Source organism: Lissotriton helveticus, chromosome 7, assembly GCF_964261635.1.
Source record: "Lissotriton helveticus chromosome 7, aLisHel1.1, whole genome shotgun sequence".
NCBI lineage: Eukaryota > Metazoa > Chordata > Amphibia > Caudata > Salamandridae > Lissotriton > Lissotriton helveticus.
This window is the reverse complement of record NC_136068.1, coordinates 1,835,177,045-1,835,202,228: the sequence shown is the minus strand read 5'-3', so window position 1 is coordinate 1,835,202,228 and position 25,184 is coordinate 1,835,177,045. Positions and strand designations below refer to the sequence as shown.

At 46.7% G+C, this 25,184-nt stretch overlaps 1 protein-coding gene across 6 annotated transcripts in view; it reads left to right on the top strand.

The window, feature by feature from the left end:
- The window catches only part of LOC144767751 (C-type lectin domain family 2 member E-like), a 180,331-nt gene that overhangs the window by 78,493 nt on the left and 76,654 nt on the right, over positions 1 to 25,184 (top strand). For 2 of the 6 annotated variants that reach the window (XM_078651134.1, XM_078651133.1), the window contains exon 3: positions 18,314 to 18,532. The exons of 3 other annotated variants lie outside the window; for them this stretch is intronic. In XM_078651134.1, coding sequence (XP_078507260.1) covers positions 18,352 to 18,532 — 181 coding nt within the window. In that variant the 5' untranslated portion in view covers positions 18,314 to 18,351. The remainder of the gene's footprint in view (positions 1 to 18,313; positions 18,533 to 25,184) is intronic. One more of the 6 variants, XM_078651136.1, reaches the window with a different exon arrangement.

Below are 25,184 nucleotides of genomic sequence, written 5' to 3'. Positions count from 1 at the left end.
GATTAAATTATACCAAGATGAAATCTCCTTCTTAGTGGTAAGTTTGTCAGCTAGAAGGGTTATAAGGTAGCTATACGCACCCAAGGGAAATTTGGTTCCTCAAGAAGGTTGAGCAGTGTATGAACGAGACTAGCTGGATATTTGCAGATATTTAAGCCTGGCGAAGTTTGGGCCGATTTTATTGCGTAAACACTCCCAGGAAAGCAGGACGCCGTCAACAAATAAGTCTCCCCACACCTCCAACCCAGCTTCTCTCATAGATACAGCAAGTGTATCTCCCAACCAAGCCGGGCTGTCGGGAAGACCCCACAGAGGCGTCCTGCTTCCATAGTACCCTATTTTAATAGCCTTAGTTAGCTGGGCCCAAATTCTTGCCATTCCCCGTAAGACTTTCAATGTAATTTTTTTGAAAAATTTGGGATCCCCAAATTTAAAAAGAAAACCTGACTGGCTCACCCCCTCTCCCATCAGCAACATAGAATACATAGAACCCACTCCATACTCAAATGGATTCTTTAAAAACATCCTGGCACGAGATAGCTGGAAAGCCCAGGCATAGACCTGGAGGTCCGGGGCAGCCAGCCCCCCCTTTTCTCTGCGTCTCCTGATTTTTTTCCAAGAAATTCTTGGAAGGTGTTTATTCCAAATGAAGGTGTTAATTTCGGCCTGTAATTTTTTAATAAGAGAAGGATCAAAATAAAAGGGGATAATGTTAAATAAAAAAGAGATCTTGGGCAAAATGGACATTTTGACCAGGTTGACCCTTCCCAATAAGGATAGAAGGAGATGAGCCCAAGTTTGAAGCACCTTATGACATTCTTTAGCCACCTTCGAGAAATTATTGGTGGCGATCTGGTCAATATCCCCTACAACGTCGAGGCCTAGATACCTCATCCCTTTTCCCGGCCGGATGCCAGAGCTAAAAAAGCTCTGGCCGATGTTCCAAGTCATCATCTCTGTCTTTAACGTATTAATGTCATAACCGGAGACCTCCCCAAATTCCGAAGCCAGCTTAAATATTGCAGGAAGGGCCGTATGAGCTTCAGACGTAAAGATGAGGATATCGTCCGCATAGAGGGCCACCTTTCTCTCCCAACCCCTATACGCGAATGCCTTGATGTTAACACTGTCCCTCAAACTCTGGGCAAATGGTTCATTATATAGATCGAACAGGAGTGGAGAGCGCGGACAGCCCTGCCATGTTCCCCTCGAGATGTTAAAGGGCTTGGATAATACACCATTGACCAGAACACAGGCACTAGGGTTCTGGTAAATAAGACTAATTGCCCGACAAAATCTTTCTCCCAAGTTGAACTTTGCCAGGGGCTCCAACAGGTACAACCAGTTGACCCTGTTGAAGGCCTTGGTGGCATCCAACGTAAGAACCGCCAAGGGAAGAGATTCCAAAACAGCCAGATCTATATCTCCTATTAAATCAAAGGTTAATTCGAAAAGCTGTCGCCCCTTGACAAACCCTTTCTGATCTGGATGTAGAATAGTGGGGGCGACTAGGGCCAGTCTGTTTGCAAGAATAGAGGAAAATATCTTGTAATCCCCATTTAGGATCGAAATTGGTCTGTACGAACCACATGCAGTTGATGGCTTCCCTGGTTTTAAAATTACGGTTATGGAAGCATTGTCCCATGACACTGGAGGACGCACACCATCCAGTAGAATCTGATTAAACAATATTACCAAAAAAGAGACAAGTTCCTGCTCCTAAGCTCTATAAATTTCAGCAGGTAGGACATCTGGCCCTGATGCTTTCCCCTTCTTGGCATTCTGAATGGCTTTCCTCACCTCTCCTTCCGAGATTTCACTTTCTAGCATCTCACTCTGATCAACAGAAAGACCTGGGAGGGTGATTTTACTAAGCCAATCTTTAATAATATCAAGGTCCAACTTCTTGTCCTCATGGTAAATAGATCGAAAAAATTCTCTAAAGGCTGATCTAATATCAACATCTAAGGAAAGAGGGACATCATTGACATTAATCAGGACGATGTTATTACGGACCTGATCCGTTTTGGCTTTCCATGCCAATAACTTCCCAGCTCCCTCCCCATAGTGAAAGTGTGCAATTTTGCTGGCCTCCCATCTTTCTTGTATCAGCTGATTAAGAATCGAAGCTAATTGGCCCTTTAGGGAAAGCAATCTTTCACGCAGAGGTGTTAAGACAGCGTCCGCGGCGGCGGAATTAGCATCAATATCAAGCTGGATCTTAGCTATATTCGCCTCCACCGAGGCCACTGCCTCTCTATACTCTCTCCTTCTATAAGCCACTTTACCTGTGATAAGGCCTCTCAAAAAAGCTTTAAGGGAGTCCCACACCACTCCTACATCAGCCGAACCTACATTCACCTTTAAAAAAAGTGCCACCTCAGCCTTTAGAAAGAGAACATCGTCAGGATGGGAAAGTAAAGAACGATCAAAAGACCAAGTCCTTACCGGCGCGGCAAGAGAGGTCGTGAGTTCCACCACTACTGCAGAGTGATCTTATAGATGTAGAGGGAGATATTTAATGACCTTGACGGCGTCAACCAACCTCTGATTAATTAATATGAAATCTATTCTGGACTGATGATGATACTTATAGTTCCTGAAAGAAATGCCCTGCTGTTGGCCTGCCCTTAATCTCCAAATATCCACATACCCATTCTGCTTCATTGCATTGAACAAGGAGGATATTGATTTTGACCGGACCCGGGATCGATTATTATGAGATTTGTCCAAAACCGGGTCTACGACAATATTAAAATCTCCAGCAAATATTACAGGCTCGGGGAAGGACAAGAGATGGGAAAAGATGACTTCTAAGGATGATGAATCGTCATGATTGGGGCCATAGTACCCAACCATGGTAAGTTGAGCACCCAAAATAGACAGAGAAGCAATAACCCATCTACCAGCAGGGTCCACCTTAGAGTCCAAGACCCTAGCCTTAAGTTGTTTCTTGAAGATGAGTGATACCCCTCTAGAGGTCAGAGACTGAGAGGTAGAAATTGCGAAGTCAATCCATTTGTTCCCCTTAACTAACGTGTCAATTTCAGCCTGGATCAAATGCGTCTCTTGGAGGATGATGACCTGTGCATCTGAGTCGCGGAGATACTGCAACAACGTTCTGGCCCTAGGTTTAGTACGCAGGCCGTTGATGTTCCAAGACATTATCTTTAATCTAGTCATCACCACTGTCCCAGAATCCGCCCAACCTTAATTTGATGCAAGAGACAACGTTAGTCTGCCCTGCCCCTATAAAAAATGGCAACACAACACGAAAACACTTATAGCCAACGTGATGAAATAAGACACAGAATTGGCAAATGAGGAATTTTTAATGAAATTTTTGCTCCCCCTAACCCTGTGCCCCCTCTACCCTCCGCCCCCCTCCCATGGAGAACCCGTGGTGTATCTAACTGGATCAAGTCCAGTAGATGGCTCCCCTTCCTCAAGCTCCCGCTACACTTCCCCCCCCAAACCCTGAACCAAAATTCCCTAACAAAGTGAGCTTCCTACCGCTAAAGAAATGAAAATGTGTGTGTTCCGTAACAAGAGTTTATTTTTTGATAGTTTAATATTTTGATATTTTTATAATTTTAAATTCATTTGTTTGTTATACCTTTTAATGGTGACTATATAGATCTATGATAACATTCACATACTTTAGTTAACCTATGTCAATTAGAGAACCAAATCCTATTTACCCGACGCCTTATTGCCCAGGTATAAAAGGAGCTCATCAGCGGCTTGGACTGACCTGATGTTAACCATCTTATTATTGTGCATCACCTTTAGCGAGGCCGAAACATAAGTTGAGCAGTAGCACCCAACTTCCTAAAGGCGTCCAGCCGCCTTCCAAACTCCCACTGGTTCTCTAGCGTAACCCTAGATAAGTCTGACCTGATAAGGAAAGTGAACCCCTTACCGGGTAGGGACTTCTGCTTTAGAGCTAAGTTAAGGATCTACTCTTTAAGGGCATAAGTGTGGAAGTTAACCAGGATTTTACGCGGTTTCGACCTTTGCGGATTCTGTCTAAATGGGTCTCTGTGGACCCTCTGGATGCCAGTGGCCAACTCCTCCAAGGATTGATCCAAACATAATGGGTCCTTCAGTAAATGGACAACAAACTGCTTGACATCAGAACCTTCCGATCCCTCTGTAATATTAAGAATGCGAATGTTCCCCCTTCTAGCATTGTTCCCCAGCACCTCCATCCTGTCTAGAAGGGCCTGATCCTCTTTCTTAAGTTTACCAATGTCCTCTTCAGCTTTATCCAAATGTATCGATATCGCAGCCACAGTCTCTTCCAACACCCCTGTCCTTGATGTTAACCCATCGATCTTATTGTCAAGGGACACGCAGTAGTTACGAATCTCCAGCTGAATAGCCGAGGACTCCTCAAACCCCCTTTTTATGTCCCAAGACAGGGTTGAAAACATTGCCAGTAAAGAGGCAGCCAAGATGCTGGTAGTTGTGCCACCTTCCTCCAAGGATGGAGCGGGACCTGAAAGTTGCTGCTGGGCAAGGTCAAAGGGTAAATCTGGTACTTCCACTTCGATGCCACCCATACCTGCGTGCATGAGTTCCACAAGGGCTGGCATAATAGGACCGCCTGCCGTATCTCCTACTGCCACGTGACCACAACAGACATTGTCAACTAACAAACTATCTCTACCTTCTATGGAGGGTGAAACTGCATCAGTAGATACGATTGTAGGTGAGGGTACAACTGACAATGCCATAGTGGTACCATCAGAGGACCCGTCAGACCCGTCAACGGCTAGCATAGGGACCAGGCCACCACCAGGAGGGGATAGGACAGCAGGGACCGGGACTAGAGAGTCATGAACAGCTACCTCTGACTCAATCAATGTAGACATGCCCTGAGCCTCTGTGAGATGAAGAACCTGTGGGACTACTTTGAAGTAAGAGCGAGGAGATGGCATGATTTTGGAACCTGGATCAAACACAGCAGTAAGGTTCCGTTTTAGTTTAGCTTTCCCTCTAGCGCCCTTGGATTTAACTTCGGTCGAGAGATAAGAAGAGGCTCTCTTACCTCCAGGGGGTGAAGCGACGTTACTGACTGATTTTGCGCTGGGGGCAGACTCCCTCAATTGTGCTCTAACAAGCGCCTTGCCCCTTCTGCGGCTGCCTCTCCCCTTACCTTTAGACTGCTGCTGGTAACGCTGGAAGTGCAAACCTTCTTCCTCGGAATCACCCGACACCCTATCCACACAGTACTCCTTCTCCTTCTCCTTAATGCCGTCGGGCTCTCCCACAGCCTTTACAACCTCCACTGTGTCCCGCGAGACAGACTCGAGGAGCTGAGCCTTCGTGGGAATGGTACACCAAGCACGCACCAAACTGCGTGCCTTCCTGCCACGCCGCAGCTCCAGGGCGGCTGAGGACCACAGCCACAGGACCAGCGGAACTCCTGTGGGGTCGGAAGCGACAAGAACGGACACTGCACCACTGCTGCCACTGCCTCTACCGACGCCCTTTCCAACGCCAAAAATGCTGCCGAAGAGTCCCGTCATGGAAACGGAAAACAGACCTCGCTCCAGGTATATTCACATAGTGCCTGTGAAGAGTTACCAAGCAGACGCCCGATACCCTTGCTTTTTTGCTCTTTTTTGCGTCCTAGTACCCAGTACCCAGTTTGAGACACCGTGATAGTGTATCAATCGGTAGAGAAAAAAAAACGTGCCATTTCGAGCTCGTCAGGGTTCAGGTGGGGCAAACGGTAGCCTGATTCACGGAGTACCACGGCAGCACAGCCGTCTGCCGCCATGTTCTCCCCTCCACTAATTAAAAAAAAAGAATGTTGTTATTAAGAGGTTCATTTTTTACTCACGGAAGCAAAGCGCAGATGAACCTGTGGAGGATTTTGTTTCAGCTTTAAGATCGTTAGCTGTCACATGTGATTTTGAACACATTTCTTATGAGCAAGTCTTAAGGGACCAAGGGTCAGATGTAGGTAAATCCATTTTACTGATTCTAAAATACCGAATTTCACCGATTCGGTATTTCAGAATCGGTAAATGAAATGTAGGAAAAAAATCGGTAATTTTTACCGATTCTGTAAAATTCGGTATCGGAGACTCGGTATTTACCGAATCGGTATTTACCGAATCGGAATTTACCGAATCGGTATTCCCCATTCATTCCTATGGGCCTTTTTGGCCACAGGATTGAATGGGAAATACCGATTCGGTAAATACCGAATCGGAAAAAAAAAAAAGTGAAACCTATGAAGGCAGCCAATCAGGTGCAAACACACTCCCCCTCCCTACCAGGAAGTGGCTACCCAGACAGCTGCAACTAATTAGAAGGTTCTGGAGAGGCAGTCAGAGCTGAGCAAAGTCACAGAGCAGCAGGGAGAGTTTGTTGTAACTTTACAAACTGAAAAATGGCAAGCAGCAGTGAAAGCCAAAAGGCAGACAGGAAGAGGAAAATCATATCATGGAGCTGCAGGTACTTGTGGAGGAGGTAGTGAGGGTGTACGACAAACATTTTGGCAGGCACTCCCTCACTGTTCCCGAGTCTGCCAAAAGAAAAATCTGGCTGGCAATTGTCGAGAAAGTGAATGCTGTGGGAGTCACAACCAGGAACACTGAGGACCTTAAAAAATGATTCTATAACCTCAGGAGCCTCACCAAGAAGAAAATGGCTGAAATCAGCAAGCAGGCAGGCCTAACCGGTGGAGGCAGGAACACAGCCCCCACCCCCTGACTGACCTGGAGGAGTTGGTGGCCTCAACCATTGAGGCAGACAGCGTCTGCGGACTGGGAGATGTGGACAGCTCAGCCAGAGCTGCAACAAAAAAAGGTAAGACGCATGCGCAGCATGACACCCCATACCAACCTGCTTCCCTTTACCCTTTGTGGACAAGCAAACCCCAGTTCAGTACTGCTAGCACTATACAGGAGCAATGCATTATGGGAAATGTAGTCCGCAAATGTAAGACCATGTGTAACAGCGCAGACATCAGCAAGTTAGTGAAATGATTGCAGATACATGAAAGTGAAATGTGTAAATCATTTATTGTAGTGACCGTGACACAGTAGCACTCAGTTGATATACGCTCATTTATACCTAGGGGCCAAATCACGCAGTCGACCCACTGACACAGAAGGGACTGCACCAGAGAGGGAGGAGAGTGAGGAAGCAGATCCAAGCCAAGTGCAAGTCTCGCAGGACGAAGGTGACACAACTGGCATGTCTGTGGAAGATGACACTGTACTGACCTCAGAGTTGCTGCACTCCCCACAGCTTTCCCAATCCCCTCACTTGCAATTCTCACCAGAAAATTCACCATCTCTGCTCCACTCCACTCCTGTAACCCCACCAGCCAGGAGGCGTGTCGTGGCCCCACTACCATCAATGGAGGCAGCAGAGGGTGAGGGGGAGGCTGAAGTCACCATGGATGAGAGTTCAGCAGCACTGCAGTCCACAAATTAGATGGGCCCTTATAGCAGAAGACAACGCAGACCCAGCAGTGCAGGTGGACGTGGTGAGGGCACTGTGTTCCGTGGGCTGGAGGGGAGCATCGTGCGCATTCAAAGGCAAACCAATCCAAGCCTGCAAACGCCAAATCAGAGCCCTGAATGTGCACATAGGAGACATAGGGAAGGGCATGAGAGATATAGTGGAGGCGAATAAAGAAGTTGCCAAAACAAATAGGGACATTGCAGCAGGGATGCAGCAGTTGAGCCACGCAGTAACGCAGCTATGCTCTAAACTTGACAGTGTGTCACACAGAAGGTGCAGGGATGCCAGTGCCCACAATACGGCCATCAATCGCTTGGCCACTGCCACATCCCTGCTATGCAGGAGAGACATAAATATGCAGGAGGCATTGACGCAGAATACAACTGAGGTCACCAGGGACATGGCCAGAATGACAAGTGCTCTAGAGGCAATGTTGATATCCCACACAGCACAGAATCCTGCTCTGGACGTGGCAGAGGGTGAAGACACAAGTAGCCAGAGCAGCATAGCAAGCACTAATGTGGAGACACGGAGGAGTACCAGGCGCCAAGCTGAGGCTGCAGGGCACGCTGAAAAAAGCGAACAACATCCAAGTGGCTCAGGGAAGCGCGGGCGCAAGTGACATTACCGTTCATGTGTGAAGGAACCCACGTGTATATTGTTTTTTGTTGCATAAACGTTGTGGCACTATTAAAATACGTTGGTCCCATACACAACCTGTCTGTGTCTCATTACTTACTCAGAAATAGTTGCGTGTAATCTCCTCACATCTGTATCTGCCATCACTTGGTGTTGACACTCCAGCAGGTTGTGGTTCAGGCACAGCAACCTCGTCGTCATGATCCTCAAAGTCTGACAACTCCACCTCTGTGCCCTTCTTCACAGCGAGGTTGTGCAGCATGGCACAGGCATCAATGATTTTACAGCAGATGATGGGGCTATACTGCCGGGCACCTCCACTCTTATGCAGGCACCTGAACCTGCTCTTCCATATACCAAAGGTACGCTCCACAATATTTTTTGTGCTCTTGTGGGCCCTGTTATATCTCCTTTGGCTGGGTGTTGAGGGGTTGAGGTAGGGGGTGAGGATGAAGGAGCGGAGGGCATATGCACTGTCTCCTAAAAGGAAATGGGAATATATTACTCACATGCATACATGTACTTCTTTCTGCAATAGGTGTTAATGGGGTCGCACACTGTGTCTTACCTAGAAGGTATCCTTCACCAAATTCCCCTGCTGTGAGCCGTGCATATATACCGCTGTTTTGAAATATGAAGGAGCCGTGGGTACTCCCAGGAAATGTTGCCACAAGGTCAGTGATGGCGCACTTGGCATTGCAGATCACCTGCACATTGATGGTGTGGGTGGACTTTCTATTCCTATATATGTATTCGGTAGCAGCAGGGGGACAAATGGGAATGTGGGGGCCATCAATGCAGCCAATGATATTGGGGAAACGCGCCATCAGATAAAAGTCAGTTTTTGTTTGGAGCAGTTCAGCATGGGTTTCAGGGAAAGTTATATACTGGTCCATTCTCTGTACCATGGCGTCAAGGAATTTGTGGAAAAAGCGTGACAGGCTGCTCTGGGTCACCCCACCTACCGCAGCAACCACACTCTGGTAACTCCCAGACGCAAGCAGGTGTAGGCTGCACAGCACCTGCACGTGGGGTGGAATGGCGTGCGCCCTTGGGGTAGTGTGCTCCAACATTGGGTGGAGGTCCCTGATGAGGTCCAAGATGGTGTCTGGGTCCAACCTGTACCTCTGGAGAATCTATATGAGCATGAACAAGGTGATCCTCTGTCTGTAGACCTGCTCCTGTCTCTGCCATTCCCTCTCTCCTTCCTCCAGCAGCCGTAGCCGCCTCGCAATGACATAGAATGCCACCATTGTGAAAAAAGTATTGCATTTTGGGTCCTTTTTCATAGGCTGCACCTGGTTACCACCTGATTTCAATCCATGGTAAATACAGACTCTTAAATACCGAATTTCAAGCAAATTTGGTATTTAAGAGCTTACCTACATCTCATTATTCAATTTTGCCACTTCTTATTTACCGAATCGGTATATTTACCGATTCGGTAAATTCACCGATTCGGTAAATATACCGAATCTGTAAATTTACCTATTCGCAAACTGTTGCGATTCGGTAAATATACCAAATCAGCAAATTTACCGATTCGGAGTGTTTACCGATTCGGTAACTTTACGGATTCGGTAAATTTACCGATTTGGACGATTTTCAGTCCCCTATATCCCAAAAGAGACAATACCGGTCGGAAACGTCCGAAAATACCGATTTTCGGCTGTTTCCGACCGGTATTGGGCTACCTACATCTGGCCCCAAATTGTGATGAGAACTAATAACAAAAAAGAGCAAGAACGACTTTAGACGACATCTGATATGTCTTTAAACAATGCGATAGATATTGCAAAATCTATAGAACATTCCGAAAAATTTGTGAAGGAAATTAGAGGAAATGATAAAAATGATGTTTTCAGTGTATCTAAGGATTCAGATAGGGCAAAGAAAAACTATTTGCCGAGAAGTGATTTTTCATCTAGAATGGATAACAAGTTCAGAAATCAGAAGTATGAAAAGAAGTCCTCAAAATTACTGTGTTTCAGATGTGGAAGTGATGGGCTTTTGGCAGATTGTAGAAATTGTCCAGCTTTAGGAAAAACATGCTCAAAATGCAACAAGAAAGGCCATTTCACAAGATTTTGTAGATCGTTACCAGGGAAAGTGAATTGTATACATGATTGCTGCGAAAGTTATGCCTTAGATGATGAAAGCGAGTTCCAAGTAAATACTGTTATCAATGTATGTGAGGATGGGGATTGTACAAAATTTCCGTCTTGTGTGATAACTGTTGATGATATAAATTTAGAATTTTTCGTAGACTCATGTGCATGGTACACCATCATTCAGTTGAATGTTTTTCATGAGAAGTGGCCTAATAGAATGCTGTTCCAACCTGAAGTATTCCCTGGTGGTTATACAGGCCCCAAAATTGATCTTCTTCGATTTTTTAATGCTAATTTACAATTTTCTGGCCACCATACTTTTGGGAATATTTATGTATCAAGATCTGGGTTATCACTTCTAGGTTGACCGCACCAACACCAGTTGGAAATGAAAATTGATTCAAGAGCCAATCCTCCTGTTTTTGTTGTACAACCACATTGTTTGTCAGTTGTTCGGGGAGACACTTCACAGCTAGTAGATAGTTTGAGGAAATCATTTCCAAGTGTCTTTAGTGGTACTCTAGGATGATATAAGGGTTTTGAACATGTCATTAAGCTACATGAGAATGTTATCCCTGTTCGACACAGAGTAAGGAATGTTCCACTAACCTACAGGAGCAAATTAAAGGATATGCTTAAGGACTTATGTCAGAAGAATATTATAGAACTAATAGAATCTTCCCATTGGGTTTCTCCCATTGTGATTTCGATTAAGTCTTCTGGCGAGCTTAGGTTATGTGTAGATCTTCGCAGTGTTAATAGTGCCATTTGGGTGGATTCGCATCCTTTACCAAACCTTCACGAAATGGTTTCAACCTTAGCTGGTGCACAAGTCTTTTCTTGTGTTGACTTGGCCAGCGCCTACCATCAGGTGGTCCTTTCTGAGGAATCTAAGAACATTACCGCGTTTATTACTCCAGAGGGTCTTTACAGATTTTGTCGTATGCCATTTGGGTTGGCGAGCGCTGCCTAAGTGTTTCAGAGACTCATGAGAGACAGTTTGGAGGGGTTAAATGGCGCTGTAGCGTTTCAGGATGACATTCTTGTGTACGGGAAAAATGATGAGGAGCATGATAATAATCTGAAGTGTGTGATTGCTGCTTTGTCAGAGAAAGGGCTTACTCTCCGTCTCGACAAATGCAAGTTTAGACAAAAAGAGGTTGAGTATCTAGGGCATATTATTAGTGGAAGGGGGGTTAAACCGAAAAGAAATCCTGTTGAAAGTATTGTAAACGCTCCTTTACCTTCTTCAAAAGAACAACTGGTGGCAATTTTTTGGGGCTTATTGAATTCTATGCTAAATTCATACCACATTTTTCTACAAAGGTTGATCCGTTTAGATGTTTGTTAAAGAGGAATGCCAAATTTGTTTGGACTGATGACATGACGCAAGCTTTTAAGAAATTGAAAATGTTTGTTGTGGATGCGCCGTGCCTTAAACCTTTTGTGGTTGGTGTGAAATGTGTTGTTATGGTGGATGCTCGTAGCTCAGGTTTGGGTGGTGTCCTTTTGCAGAGAGACAATGAGAAAGAATGGGTAGTTGCGTATGCCTCAAGAGCTTTGAGAGCTGCCGAAAAGAATTATTCCGTTATAGAAAGGGAATTGTTAGCATGTGTTTGGGGGGCTGAACACTTTAGACCCTTTTTATGGGGTACAAGATTTACCATAAAAACTGATCATAAGCCTCTTGTTTTTCTCATGGCTCCTGGGGGTGGCAGGACCATGTCGGCGCGTCTTGCAAGATTAGCTTCAAGATTACAATCCTTTCAATGTCAGATTGAGTATGTTCAGGGTAAGGCGAATGTACATGCAGATTGCATGTCAGGACTAGTTTCTGAAATGGACAATCCTGAGGTGGTTCTCGAAGATGAGTGTGAGGTTGCTTCCACTATGCGTGATATTAATCTAGTTTGTGGTGAACGGTCATCTTTGCAGGAAGATGTTTGGTTAAAGGAGATGAGTAAAGACTTGGAATTATGCAATGTCAAGAATTATCTGGTGCAAGGTTGGCTGGAACAGAGGAAATTATCTGGGAATATGATGGGTTTTTTTAAGGATCAGGAAGAACTTGCTGTGGAGAATGATTTAGTTCTAAGAGGAGACAAAATTGTTCCACCTTCTTCTCTCAGGAATGTTGTTCTTGAGATTGCTCATAAGGGGCATCTAGGAATATCTTTCACCAGAAGACGCTTAAAGGAGTCCTTTTGGTGGCCAGGGATTGATTCCTGTGTGGATCATTTTGTGCGTTCATGTGTTCATTGCTCGAACATTGATAAAACAGCTGTGGCTTTGCGTCCGGAACCTCATCCTATTGATTTACGGCTTGGTCCTTGGCGTAAACTTGGTTTAGATATCATTGGTCCATTTAGTTGTTTACCTAAACAAGAAGCTTTTGGAATTGTCCTCATTGATTATTATTCTGAATGACCGGAGGTCAAGATGGTCAAGGATGTTACTTCTCACCATGTAATAGAGTTTCTGGATGAGATTTTTTGTAGAGAGGGGATTCCTCAAGAGGTCGTAACTGATAATGGCCCCCAGTTTGTTAGCAAGGAAATGGAAGAATTTATGGCTAAATGTGGTATCGTTCATAGAAGGATTGCTGTCTTCCATCCTGAGGCCAATGGCCAGGTTGAACGGTTCAACCGTGCGATCAAAGAGGCTATTCAACTTTCAATTAAGGGTGATTTGAATTGGAGAAATGCGTTACAATCCATGCTTCTGGCTTACAGAACTTCACCTAATTCTGTAACCTTGGTCACCCCTTTTGAGCTTTTTAGAGGGTGTAAACCTAGTACAAGGTTGGCACCTTGGTGGTTAAAGAAAAATATATGTGGATCCGACAACTTTTTGAAAGTGGATTTTGAGGCGGTCCAATGCAGAGTTGAATTATATAAAAATAAAATGAAACATGCTATGGTAAAGAAAGTTGGTTCTATGTCTAGTCGCTTAATAAAAGTGGGTGATTTAGTCCGTATCAGGAGGAAGGAAGGTGTGAGCAAAGGTTTTCCTGTGTGGTCAAGTCCTAAAAAGGTGACTGAAGTCTTTAGGAATGCAGTCTGGATTGATGGTGGTTCAATAGAATTTCTGTGTTTACTGGGGTTAGTCCAGTTGAGAATGACTATGACAGCAATGTATTTTTGGATGTTGGGCAACGAAGTGATAAAGGGAATTGCACATATGCTGAGTGCAATCCTGGTAACACCAGAATTGCGCGTTCTCATCGTATGCCGGCTAGGTATAACGATTTTGTAATAAAATACGTTTGTAACGCTATTATTCTGATTTTGTTTTTCTTGTTTTTTTTGTTGTTTTTGTTTAAAGGGCGGATGATGTGTTGGGAACTGTTTATGTAATGTAATGCGAGCTGTCACGAGCGTGCTTGTTGTGTCATAGCTCGTTACCAGCTCATGTCTATGGGAATATTGGGGACCTTGTTGTTGTTTGAATATGTAGAATGATGGGGATGTAATGTTGTTAGGAGGTTAGTGGTATTATTATTCTGGACTTCATGAAGAGCGGATGTTAAATAAACCTCGTCTCTTTTTACATGCTTCCTATGAGTTATTGCTTCAACAGAGACTTCCAAAAATATTGGTGAGGGCAGGCCAGCAAGAACCCCATAGGCCCTGACAGGAGGCGGGCCCGCAGCATCCCAGCCCAGCATCCCACCTCCATGCAGGGGGTGCACCTCATGGCAAGGCTAAAGTTACTGTAATAGGTGTTGTACTCTAACAAGCCCCATTCCTGCACAGTGCAAGTACTGTGAATTAACCAGTACTTCAAGAAATACGATGCTTGATATAACCGCACCCTCACGAGCAGCCGGGGCTTGTGATAGGCCTTGTGACACCCCGAGCGCGTTGCTTCCCCCGCGATGGACTACACTAGCAACCTGCGAGTCGTGGCAAATACAGAGTGAATGGACTGAAGCTGTGCACCCCCGCCACTCTTGAGTTACTTTCCCCCAGTGTTAAATGTCACAGACTCGGCTTGCAGGTACATCGCGCTTGCAAGAGCAATGGTAGCGTTGCCTTCGTTATGTTTGGCAGAGGGAGATCCCGAAAATTGCCCAAATCAAAAGCGTTTGGCGTCCCTGCCTAGACCGAACCCCTGGTGAGTTTACAACGGGGTATACCCTAAGAACTCCCTGACCTGGGTCAGTTAAGATAGGTATGTATACAATGGTCAGTGTTTATTGATTATAACAAAGAATTCATCATAGAGACCTTTACATAAATGAGTGATTTAGAAATTACTTCTGTGTAGTACAGGAAATTTATTCAAACATTTCAATAATCAATATGCATGATAATGTTTTCAAATGAATACCACAAGTTATACATGATGCAAGATATCAATTTCTTCATTGAGTCAAGCAAAACCTAGCGGACATAAGTCTCAATAGGGTTGGTGTGGAGAAATCCTTGTGGGTTCAATTCACAAATGATATTAATTCACAAATAATATTAAAATATTTCAATGCGCTCAAAGTGACATGGAAAGGAGACAGTTAGGAGGGATGGGTGTGGTTGGGTAACGGTGAGGACTGGGTAAAGGATGTTGTGACCATATTACAATCACAGTGATAATGCAACCTTTACAGACTAATTTTGTTCATTAGTTCCATATAATTCTTTAGCATAGGATCTGTACATATCAATGGGTTGCTTCCCATGTTAAGAGAGTAAGTGCAATCCGGTCTACGTTTCGACCCCTGGATTAAGGGTTGATTGAAGCCTCATGCTGGGGTCTTCTTCAGGACTTGAGAGTGCAGGAGCGCCTAAAGGTGATACAATTCAAAGATGGAATGTATCAAGACTTTAATTGTAGCGCACAGTTGTACTACAACTTGTTTAGTATAAAGGTAAACTTCTTACTTAAAGTTGGGCCGTCCAGTGGCCTGTTAGGGTTGGACCTTGATTGGTTCCTCAGTAGTAACAAAAGATCTAAAGGTGATTAAAAATTGGGGATATGGGTTTGAGAACCGGTTTAGAAGTGTAACCCTGTCGGTAATATGCTCGGCGCGATATCAAAGGGGACACTTACTGGGGCATCCGGGGCTTTCCAGTCTGTCAGTGCATATTTTCATATCTGTTTGTTTAGCTCCTCCAGATGCATAGTTTCTGAGGATTCAGGAAAGAGAAAAATATCGTTTTATGTACACGAATCCTATTTTAAAAGAACTGTTTTTATTTAAACCGTTAACTAAATGGGAATCGGGAAAGTGCTCAAAGGTTATCTAGATCGTGCATTAATCTAAAGGCGCGTGTCAGGACAGAATTAGAAAATAAATCACGCATCTTAAAATGGGTCGACGATGCCGTATTTAAAACATGCGTAGCTCGGGTGCCCAACCGAGCATGTATGTCAGAAAATAATCAGGGCGTGTGGAATCCCTCATTACGGGGATTTATCTGTCGCTTACCATCAGAGTTACATCAGCGCAAGTGTATCCAGCAACGCTGCCCAGCCGCGAGTGAACAGACCGCGAGGTGCAGGCGCTGAATACTTCCTGGGGGCTCGTAGACCGAACCCCTGGCATTGAGGTCGGGCGCCCTAGCTGCGAGACCGCAAAGGAGCACAGCCAAAAAACTTCAGCCTGAGAGGGGGGAGAAGGGGTACGGCGTGTCACCTGTTCCCTCCCACCCTGGAACCGCCACCCCATGATGTACCTACCAGTCCGGACTTGGCGTCCCAGCTGGCACAGTGGAAACCGGCCCGCTAGCGGGCGATCGAGATTGACCGGAGATAGCTGCGGCGGAAAGGGGCAATGACCCTACGTGCCGATCTCCCTGTCGCCTCCTACTGCGGCCCCATGGCAGGTCAATCACCTTGTAGGCCCGGACTGCCCCTCCTAACACAGAGGGTCTGACAAAATTAGCAATGAGGTTAAAAGGCACAACAAGTTAATTGAAGTGACGCAGTGCCCCTCAGGGAGGAGCTCCTCTTCTCAGTCCCTTGTGAGCCGAAATTTACCTATATTGCGTTATGGAGCCGGACCCCAGCCCCCGGGATAACTAGGTACCGGGGACAGGAGGCGGCCCGTGAGAGGCGGCTTGTGCGGAGCAGCCATAGCAGGCCCCAGATGCTGGCTGCGCCAAGGAGAGGTGAGGATCACACCTTCTGCGTGCTTTACCCCTCTCTCTAAGGGGCCTGCCAACTGCTGCCTAAATTGTGCCAGATGCCCAACCAGATTGATGCTAGCGGGGGGCCAGAGGGATGTCACACGCAGCATTGAGGCCCCCCATCACACGCCATACAAGTATGGCTGTGCCAATTATCGGTTCCTGTCTAGCCATGACGCGCCGCCCCTGGCTCCCACTTGCACCACGGCAGCCCGCATTGCACATACCAAGTCCCACCAGCATCGGCTGGGCCTGCGGTCGTGCTCAATCAACATAATCCCGGTAGGGGGGGTAGTAGGCCCCTAGTAACCACAAGGCTCTTGCTTGCACCCCCTAAGCCCGCAAGGCGTCTAACGAAACTGGGGCCCTGCCGACCCAGAACCCCAACATGTTGGCCTGCATGTCGCCACTTTAGGCCCCCACAGCCTGCATTAGGGCTGCCGCTGACACCATGCGGACGTCCCCCCCAATGCGCTGCATAGGCCTTTTTAATCGCGCCGGGTCACTAGTGCTACTCGCTGCTTGTGGACAGACCACAGTGGAAGCAGAATGAAAGGGGGCCCTGCTGGCAAGCTATCAGAGGTGGCGGAGGCACAGCGCCCGTTGCGCTCTAGCCCCCGTTCCTGTATTCGCCCACCCCTCAAAATTAGGAGACTAGCCCTCGTCCCCCCCCCAGCGCAACCCGGTCCGGCAGGAAGCCGGTCATGCCCAGGGCTGCCCGACAAGTCCGAATTGCCCCAGGCCAAACTAATGGTCTGTGCGAGCCGGGAGCAGCCCCAACCCCACCTCGCACTCAGGCGGACAACAACCTCGGCAATGGCCGAGTAAGGCCCTCAGCCTGGAACTGCCCAATAATGGGGATGGGGAGAGGGGTCAACTCAAAACGCACACTGCTCCTGGCGATCTGGGTGGCACATGTCTCATGGACACGTCCAACCAACAGTGCGTGCGGCGATCCAAAAAGGTCACCAAAATGGTGGGAAATGGATATATACCCTCCCCAGGTCCTGGGTGCCTAGGAAGTGACGCCCCTCGTGCCCGCAGGCAGGCTGGAGAGGAAGGGGGACTCCAACCAGAGTCCCTGCCCCTGAAGGGGGCGGGGGTGTGGGGTGCCCAGGCGACACTAGAGTGCTGACCTCTCTAGTGGGCCCCTGTGGATGCCTCGGCCAGCAGCAGAGTTGGACACGTGCTGCGGGAGAATGACCCTTCGTCGGGCTTTGAGGGTGGGGGTTGAAATCATGCAGCTTGCCTGATTCAGATGGTGGGGGAGGGAGGGAATGACAGGTGTGGAAAAACAAAAGGGAAGTGAGAGTGAAGACTAAGTCCCCGACAGGAGTCTGAGCTGTTAGAGGAGGGCAAGAAGTTGGGGCCTGTAAGCGGCTGTGGCAGGGCTGGGAAGCAGGTTCTCGCGCCGCAGTTGATTTCAAGGCAAAGGCTAGCTACCCCCGCCCACACAGCCAAGATTAACAGCCTTGTTTACCGGGGCAGCCTACTATTGTGTCCAGGTTTTACTTTTCTAGCAGCCTGCCTTTGTGTCCTGATTTCACTTCAATAGCAACCTGCCTTTGTGTCGTGAGGGTTTCAGCGTAGTAACTGCATGCACTTGTGTAGGAAACTGACTCTGTACAGTGTACTAAAATGAAGTACACTATGTAGAGAGTGTGAGAAATCCCCAAAAGACAGGTAGAGGTGTAGGTAGATAATACTAACTCTCTTTAAGTGATAGTGTGGGCAAGCAGTTAGGTTTATCAGAGGATAGTGTCTAGTATGTGTTGTTCTCACAGAGGCAATAAATGAGACATGCACACCCAAGAATACATTTGAGACCAACCTGTAAAAATAACATTGATTTTTATAGAATTTTTAAGACCATAAACCGTTCTAGGATAAATGCTTATGAATATATAATTTTTCAAAGTTCGATAAATATATCACTTCTGTGTGCAGATACACATCAGAGGAAACAATGAGGGAAAAGCAGAATAATGCAAAGAAGTTCAGGCAATGCTTTCAAGAAGGTCACCTTCTGGTTGCAGGTCGATGTCAGGACCAGGTCCAAAGTTCCAGCAGAACAAGTTCGGGATCAGAGTGCTGAGGGTTTTCAACACAGTTGCGCAAAGATGAAGGGGGCCCACTTGAAAATGCACTTCACAGAAGAAGTTACAGGTTAGTCTGATGGGTCTTCTTAGAGGGAGGAGGTCGCAATGGCCTACGGACCATGGGGGCAGGGCTGGTTGGTTGGTGCTGGGGCAGGTGGGGCGGGGTGCAGAGCAAACAGGTCAGTCGAGCGTCGTGTGTCTTGGTGTCCTCGCGGTCAGGAGCAAGCAACTTGGAGAGGCGATCTTGGGTCAGCTAGGCCACTCAGGAAGTGGATCTCTGGCGTCTTGACATCTCGAGAGGGGTGCTTGCTTCTGGTGCTTTGGGAGTCTGGAGTGGAGTTTACTTCAGTGTTTGTCATTGGGGGTCCGGTACCCCGGGTAGGGGTATGCTGCTGATCCGGTAGGTCCTTTTGTCTCCAAACTTGGTGAGGAGACCTATCTAACCATCCAAAGCTGTTGTACTTTTTCTTGCTTCGGTGCTGCAGCAAGGTCATCTGTGAGCAGCACGTAGACAAACCAGACTTCACATGAACAGTGTTTGAGGTGTGCAGGGGAGTGATAACTTCACTCCAAGGGAGCTTCACAGCGATTACTCTAGGGCTGGAGGTGCTCCAGTGTGCTTGGAGTCCTTCCGGGCTTCAGGACGACACCGCAATTATTTTCGAGTCCAGGGAGCAGCATGCAGGGTTTGGTGCCTTTTTCTTCTGCAGCAAGGGCTTCGGTTCTTGTTCAGCAAGCATTTTTTGTCCTGGTCTTCTCTTGTCCATCGAATCTGATGTTCAGGTCTTGGGGTGTCACCTAAATACGGAATGTAAGGGCATTACAAGGAGAGACCAGTAGTAGCCAATGGTCTACACTACCTTTTATGGTGTCTACACCCTTTAGAGACCCATTTCTGTAGGAATAGGCACTACTCTTGCCCTGATATGATATTTTTCTCACAATCTCAGGATAGTGGAATTTCAGGAGAGGAGCTCACATCGCCTGCCCCACCCTAAGGGTGATGTAGGCTGAGTGGGAACCCTCCTCCTAATATAACTAATTTTCCTCCCTTTGCTCCCACCAAAAGTGAAGCAGGAAAGGGGGCTTGGCCTCTCTCACTATCTGTAGGTTACTGGGCTGGATTTTAAAGATGGCATTGCCTTTGAAGATTCCCTCCCCAAAAATCCATCTTCCCAGAGCAGGCTTTATCCCTGCCCTCGAAAGCGCTGGCTCTCATCCCATGAGGTTAGAAGCATGCCTGGTGGTGGAAGGCTGGTAAAAAAAAGTCAGCAACCACACCAGTGCTTGGTATTTTTTCAGGGCACCCTTTAATAGGATCTCCTGTGTGAATTTATTAATAAATCCATCACTAGCATCAGTGAGGATTCAATAAGACAAGATGTTTGGTACCAAACAGCTTGGAAATCAGGGAAGCCATCATGGAGCTAGAAAACCTGTGCTGTCACATCCAGTCAACGTACTCTTTATGGCTTCCCTGTGCACTTACAACATCTCAGAATGGACTGGACAATGTAGGGCATGCTCGCTCATGCTGGCTTACCCACACATAGGATTCAGTGCACCCTGCCTTAGGTCTAAAGGCCTGCAGTAGGGGTGACTAACCTACATCTTATGCAGTGAAAGGGCGATATTGCACACAGAGCTGCATACCATGTCGACTCTTCGGTTTTCTCTGCACCAAGACACGCAGCCTGCAATGGCAGAGTGCATAGCCTTGGTGAGGGGTCCCTGGGGTGGCACAACCAGTGCTGCAGCCCCAGAAGACCATCTCCAGTGCCCATGCCTTAAATTACCAGAGGTACCACTTACTAGGGACTTAGGGCCAGATGTAGGAAGCCTAATTCCGGTCGGTAACGTCCGAAATTACCGTATTTTGGCCGTCACTGACCGGAATTAGGCTTTTCATATGTAGGGGCCTAAATTAAGGATTTGGTAATTTACCGAATCAGTAATTTAAGGATTCGGTAAATTACCGAATTCTTAAATACCGATTCGGTAAATTACCGAATCCTGATATGTAGGGAGCACTCAAATGAGTGATTTTCCCATTTTAGGATTCGTTATTTACCACCAACTAAAAATTGGTGGTACATTTCGAAAACCCTAAAAAAAGCAAATTTATGCAAATAATAACAATGCCATGTGGCATACATGCCCTTAGGGCATGTATGTGTGCCACATGTGCACCCATACACAATTCAGGGGTGCAACAGGGTGTCAAAGTGACACCCTGCCACCCTTCAATGTTTCCCCCCTTTTACCGAATCGATATTTACAGATTTGGTAATTCCCATTCATTCCTATGGGCCTTGAGGCCCATAGGAATGAATGAGAAATACCGAATCAGTAAATACCGATTCGGTATTTACCGAATTTTACAGATTCGGTCAAATTTACCGATTGGATACCTACATATCATTTACCGATTCTAAAATACCGAATCGGTATAATACGGTATTTTAGAATCGGTAAATGCTGATTATCTACATCTGGCCCTTAGTGTGATAGTTGAATTTGTGCTAATTCTGGTGTACTTTTGCTTTGGGTAAAGAACACTGGTACTGGGAAACTGGACAGCAGGGACCCAGTACTCTACATTCAAAGTTGCATCACAAAGCCAGTCAAGAATGCGGTGGTAGTGGGGGGGTGTAAATGCAACAGAAACCCACTTTTCTACATGAACCCTCCAGCCCACAGGGCAGGACGCTCAGCCAAACCTGGGAGAGCCTTCCTAGTCTGTCAGGCAAGGGAGAGTAGAGGAAGTGGTCTGAATGTTGCAGCGCTTACTCTGCCTTACATCCTTCTGCCAAAGTCAGTTCCTTTGGGGGGCTGGCCTACCTCCAACAGTTTCAGGTTCTAACTTACAATGCCCCATGTCTAACTCTTGAGTGTTTTTACCCATTCTTTTTTTGTTTTCAAACTTGTTTTCATTGCTTTCACTCAGTAAAGTATAATATAGAAGACGGCGGAGAAATCAAAATGCATCTCAATATCCCATTAGATATCTTCAAAAGATCGGTTCAGAGTCAAGCAGAGGCTCAGGGTGGTCTTGTACATGAGAATTATACACACTAGGGGTCTCTACTTTGCGCCCTCTTTCAGAATACCAAATCTTTTTAGTTTGAAATCAGGGGTGTCCACCTCTGTAAATTCTAACTTGGCCAAGGCAACACCCAGCTTACCCAAAGAGGTCAGCCACAACTTGAGAAACCCCACTATGACCAATAGGGTCAGGGGGCCTAACTTGCTATTTAGCATGGGATCAGAACACCAAGCAAAGGAGAGTGCATCCATGAAGGCTAATGCCCAGCAGAGGCCACTGGCGGCTGTCAGTGCCCAGGACCACACCTTTAGCTCTTCACTGACAGGTGAAGGTGCTAACTTACAGGCGTCTTTGGGTTCAGGTTGCCTGTGCTGTTTTAGATTGGAGGGCCACCACTTTGGGTAGTGAGCACCCTACTACCATTTTTTTTTCGGTCAGCTGAGGAGTCACCAACTCAGGCTGGACAGTTGCCTGACTACTCAGGTCTTTTTGTGGGGCAGGTAAGACTTCACAAATCTCAAATTTAGAGTTCTCGCCTACTGGTATAGTATCACCATGGCTTACTGGAACTGTGACTAACAGTTGTCCACCTTCCCTCCTCTTTTACTTTTGGGGGTACTGGCCCTAGCTGCAAATTCAGCCCTCATAGAATCCTTGGGTGAGGACTGCAACTGGTCCAGGACCTCACCTTGGTGCAGACCAACCTCTTGGTGGTCATTTCCAAGGAGAGAGCTAATGAAGAGGTCTTTACTGACTACCACCCTTCTCCAACTTAGGGACCCAGCTATTTCCAGGGGCACTACAGCCTCAGGACTAACAGTGGCCTCCCCTGGGACAGCCCTTACTCTTTTGTCTCACCTTGGATATACTGGTCTGAGAGTACCAGCCTGCCACGCACTACAGTGTGACTGGCACAGGTATCTCTCAGGGCAGTAGCTGGGATTCCATTCACCACTAGGTGGTGGAAGTGCCTACTCTCCTCTGGAATCTTCAGCTCACCCTTTGGGCTCATTTCCCAGGTGAAGTCTAAGAGGACTTCTTCATCTGAGTAACCACCCTCTAAAGCTACACTGGCAACCCCTATGGATGTACTAGTGGGTTTGTTCTTAGGACAACAGGGGTCCTTGGTTATGTGCCATGTTGTCTTACAGTTAAGGAACCAAGCCTTCTGGGGGACCTCAGGTACCCATTTTTTGTGAGGTGTCTCTGGGACCACCCTCTTGGACAGGGTTTTGGGTGCCTACAGGGGACTGACTCCTTACTTTTAGCTTTTTCAGAATTAGCCACTTTTTCATCTGGGTGGGCTTTTTGGCCTCTGTTTTCTGGTCTCGCCACCATATCTAGTCATGGTCACTCTGGTTCAAAACCCAATGATCTGCCTTCTGCCCAAACGCTAGAGGAGAGACTGGCTCCAGGTCTACTAGGTATTGAGGCAACTTTTCCTGGAAACAATTACTTAAATGGTGTTCTTTAAAAAAATTACATTGTAAAGCCCTTCAAAGTCATTCACATTGTTACCTGCTAAACAGCAACCTAGTGTTTTTACTGAAAAGTCAACAGATCCCACCCAGGATTAACTTTGGGTTTTTGAGTCTCCCTTAATCTTATTCTATACTCTTCAGTGGTGAGTCCCGGGTACTCTTCATGAGGTCATAAGACTTAGCATGTTTTTCAGGTAATATCAGGTGGCTCTCTCTGCATTTCCCACGAGGGGAACACAACTTGGTCCAGCTACATTTCTTTCTAAGCATGCTGTCTCAAATGCAGTAAACCATTTTGTGACATTGTCACCTTTTGAATCGTGAGAGGCAATCTCTTTTGGGAGTTATAAGTCATAGGAACTGCTGCCCTTCCTAATTGCTTATATGCTGCCACCAGAGATGGGTCCTTGACCCATCTCTTTCCATTTCCTTTCTAGATCCAGGAGCTGAACCTTTAAGTTCAGTCTCCTGATCAATCTTTCCAGCATGAAGTCCTCATCTGAGAGGGTCTCAGCTGTGCTTTAGGGAAATGACTAATGTCTTTCCTCATTATCATCTTCATTGGTATTATCTTCCTCCTCAGACTGGGCTACCAGTTCTGGGTGAGCTTTCACAAACTGGGCTATCAGTTGTCTGAGATGGTCCTATTTATGACTTCTGCCTGGTTTTATTCCATAGCCCTTACAAAGGGCCCTCAATTGAGTATGGTTTAGTTCCATGTGAAGGGTCGGGTCGAGCTTCTGAACTTGGCTATTGGAATCATGCATTATTTTACCAAAGTTGGGACCTTTTCATAAAGTTACTAAAAATAACTTTATACTAAATGCTTTATCCTAACTAATTCAGAAAAGGGGGTGGTGATGGACAGAGTATCTGAATTAAGCAGAACACTCCTACCCAGTCAAAAGATCAGGGCTTGATGCATCACCGTTTTTTAGCTCACTGCACCATCCCAGTTCAGAACCTGGCTACATGCAAATTAGTCTGGCCCTGGCCCAGTGCATCATGGGAACAGGGCAGACCAAACTACCAAGCCAATTCTTTACTGGAAAGGAAACAAGCTTCCGGGGACCGGTTTCTGGCATTTCAGCCGTCGTCGACCCGGCTTGCTTGAATCCTGATGGTGCAGTGAGCAAGGGACTCATGTCTGAGCATACCCTGCCACAACTGTAGTGGCCAAAAACGATTCAGAAAAGGGGGTGGTGATGGACAGAGTATCTGAATTAAGCAGAACACTCCTACCCAGTCAAAAGATCAGGGCTTGATCCATCACCGTTTTTTTTAGCTCACTGCACCATCCCAGTTCAGAACCTGGCTACATGCAAATTAGTCTGGCCCTGGCCCAGTGCATCATGGGAACAGGGCAGACCAAACTACCAAGCCAATTCTTTACTGGAAAGGAAACTAGCTTCCGGGGACCGGTTTCTGGCATTTCAGCCGTCGTCGGCCCGGCTTGCTTGAATCCTGATGGTGCAGTGAGCAAGGGACTCATGTCTGAGCATACCCTGCCACACCTGTAGTGGTCAAAACGATTCAGAAAAGGGGGTGGTGATGGACAGAGTATCTGAATTAAGCAGAACACTCCTACCCAGTCAAAAGATCAGGGCTTGATCCATCACCGTTCCCATGATGCACTGGGCCAGGGCCAGACTAATTTGCATGTAGCCAGGTTCTGAACTGGGATGGTGCAGTGAGCTAAAAAACGGTGATAGATCAAGCCCTGATCTTTTGACTGAGTAGGAGTGTTCTGCTTAATTCAGATACTCTGTCCATCACCACCCCCTTTTTGAATCGTTTTAGCCACCACAAGTGTGGAAGGGTATGCTCAGATGTGAGTCCCTAGCTCACTGCACCATCAGGATTCAAGCAAGCCGGGCCGACGACGTCTGAAATGCCAGAAACCGGTCCCCGGTAGCTTGTTTCCTTTCCAGTAAAGAATTGGCTTGGTAGTTTGGTCTGCCCTGTTCCCATGATGCACTGGGCCAGGGCCAGACTAATTTGCATGTAGCCAGGTTCTGAACTGGGATGGTGCAGTGAGCTAAAAAACGGTGATGGATCAAGCCCTGATCTTTTGACTGGGTAGGAGTGTTCAGCTTAATTCAGATACTCTGTCCATCACCACCCCCTTTTTGAATCGTTTTAGCCACCACAAGTGTGGAAGGGTATGCTCAGATGTGAGTCCCTTGCTCACT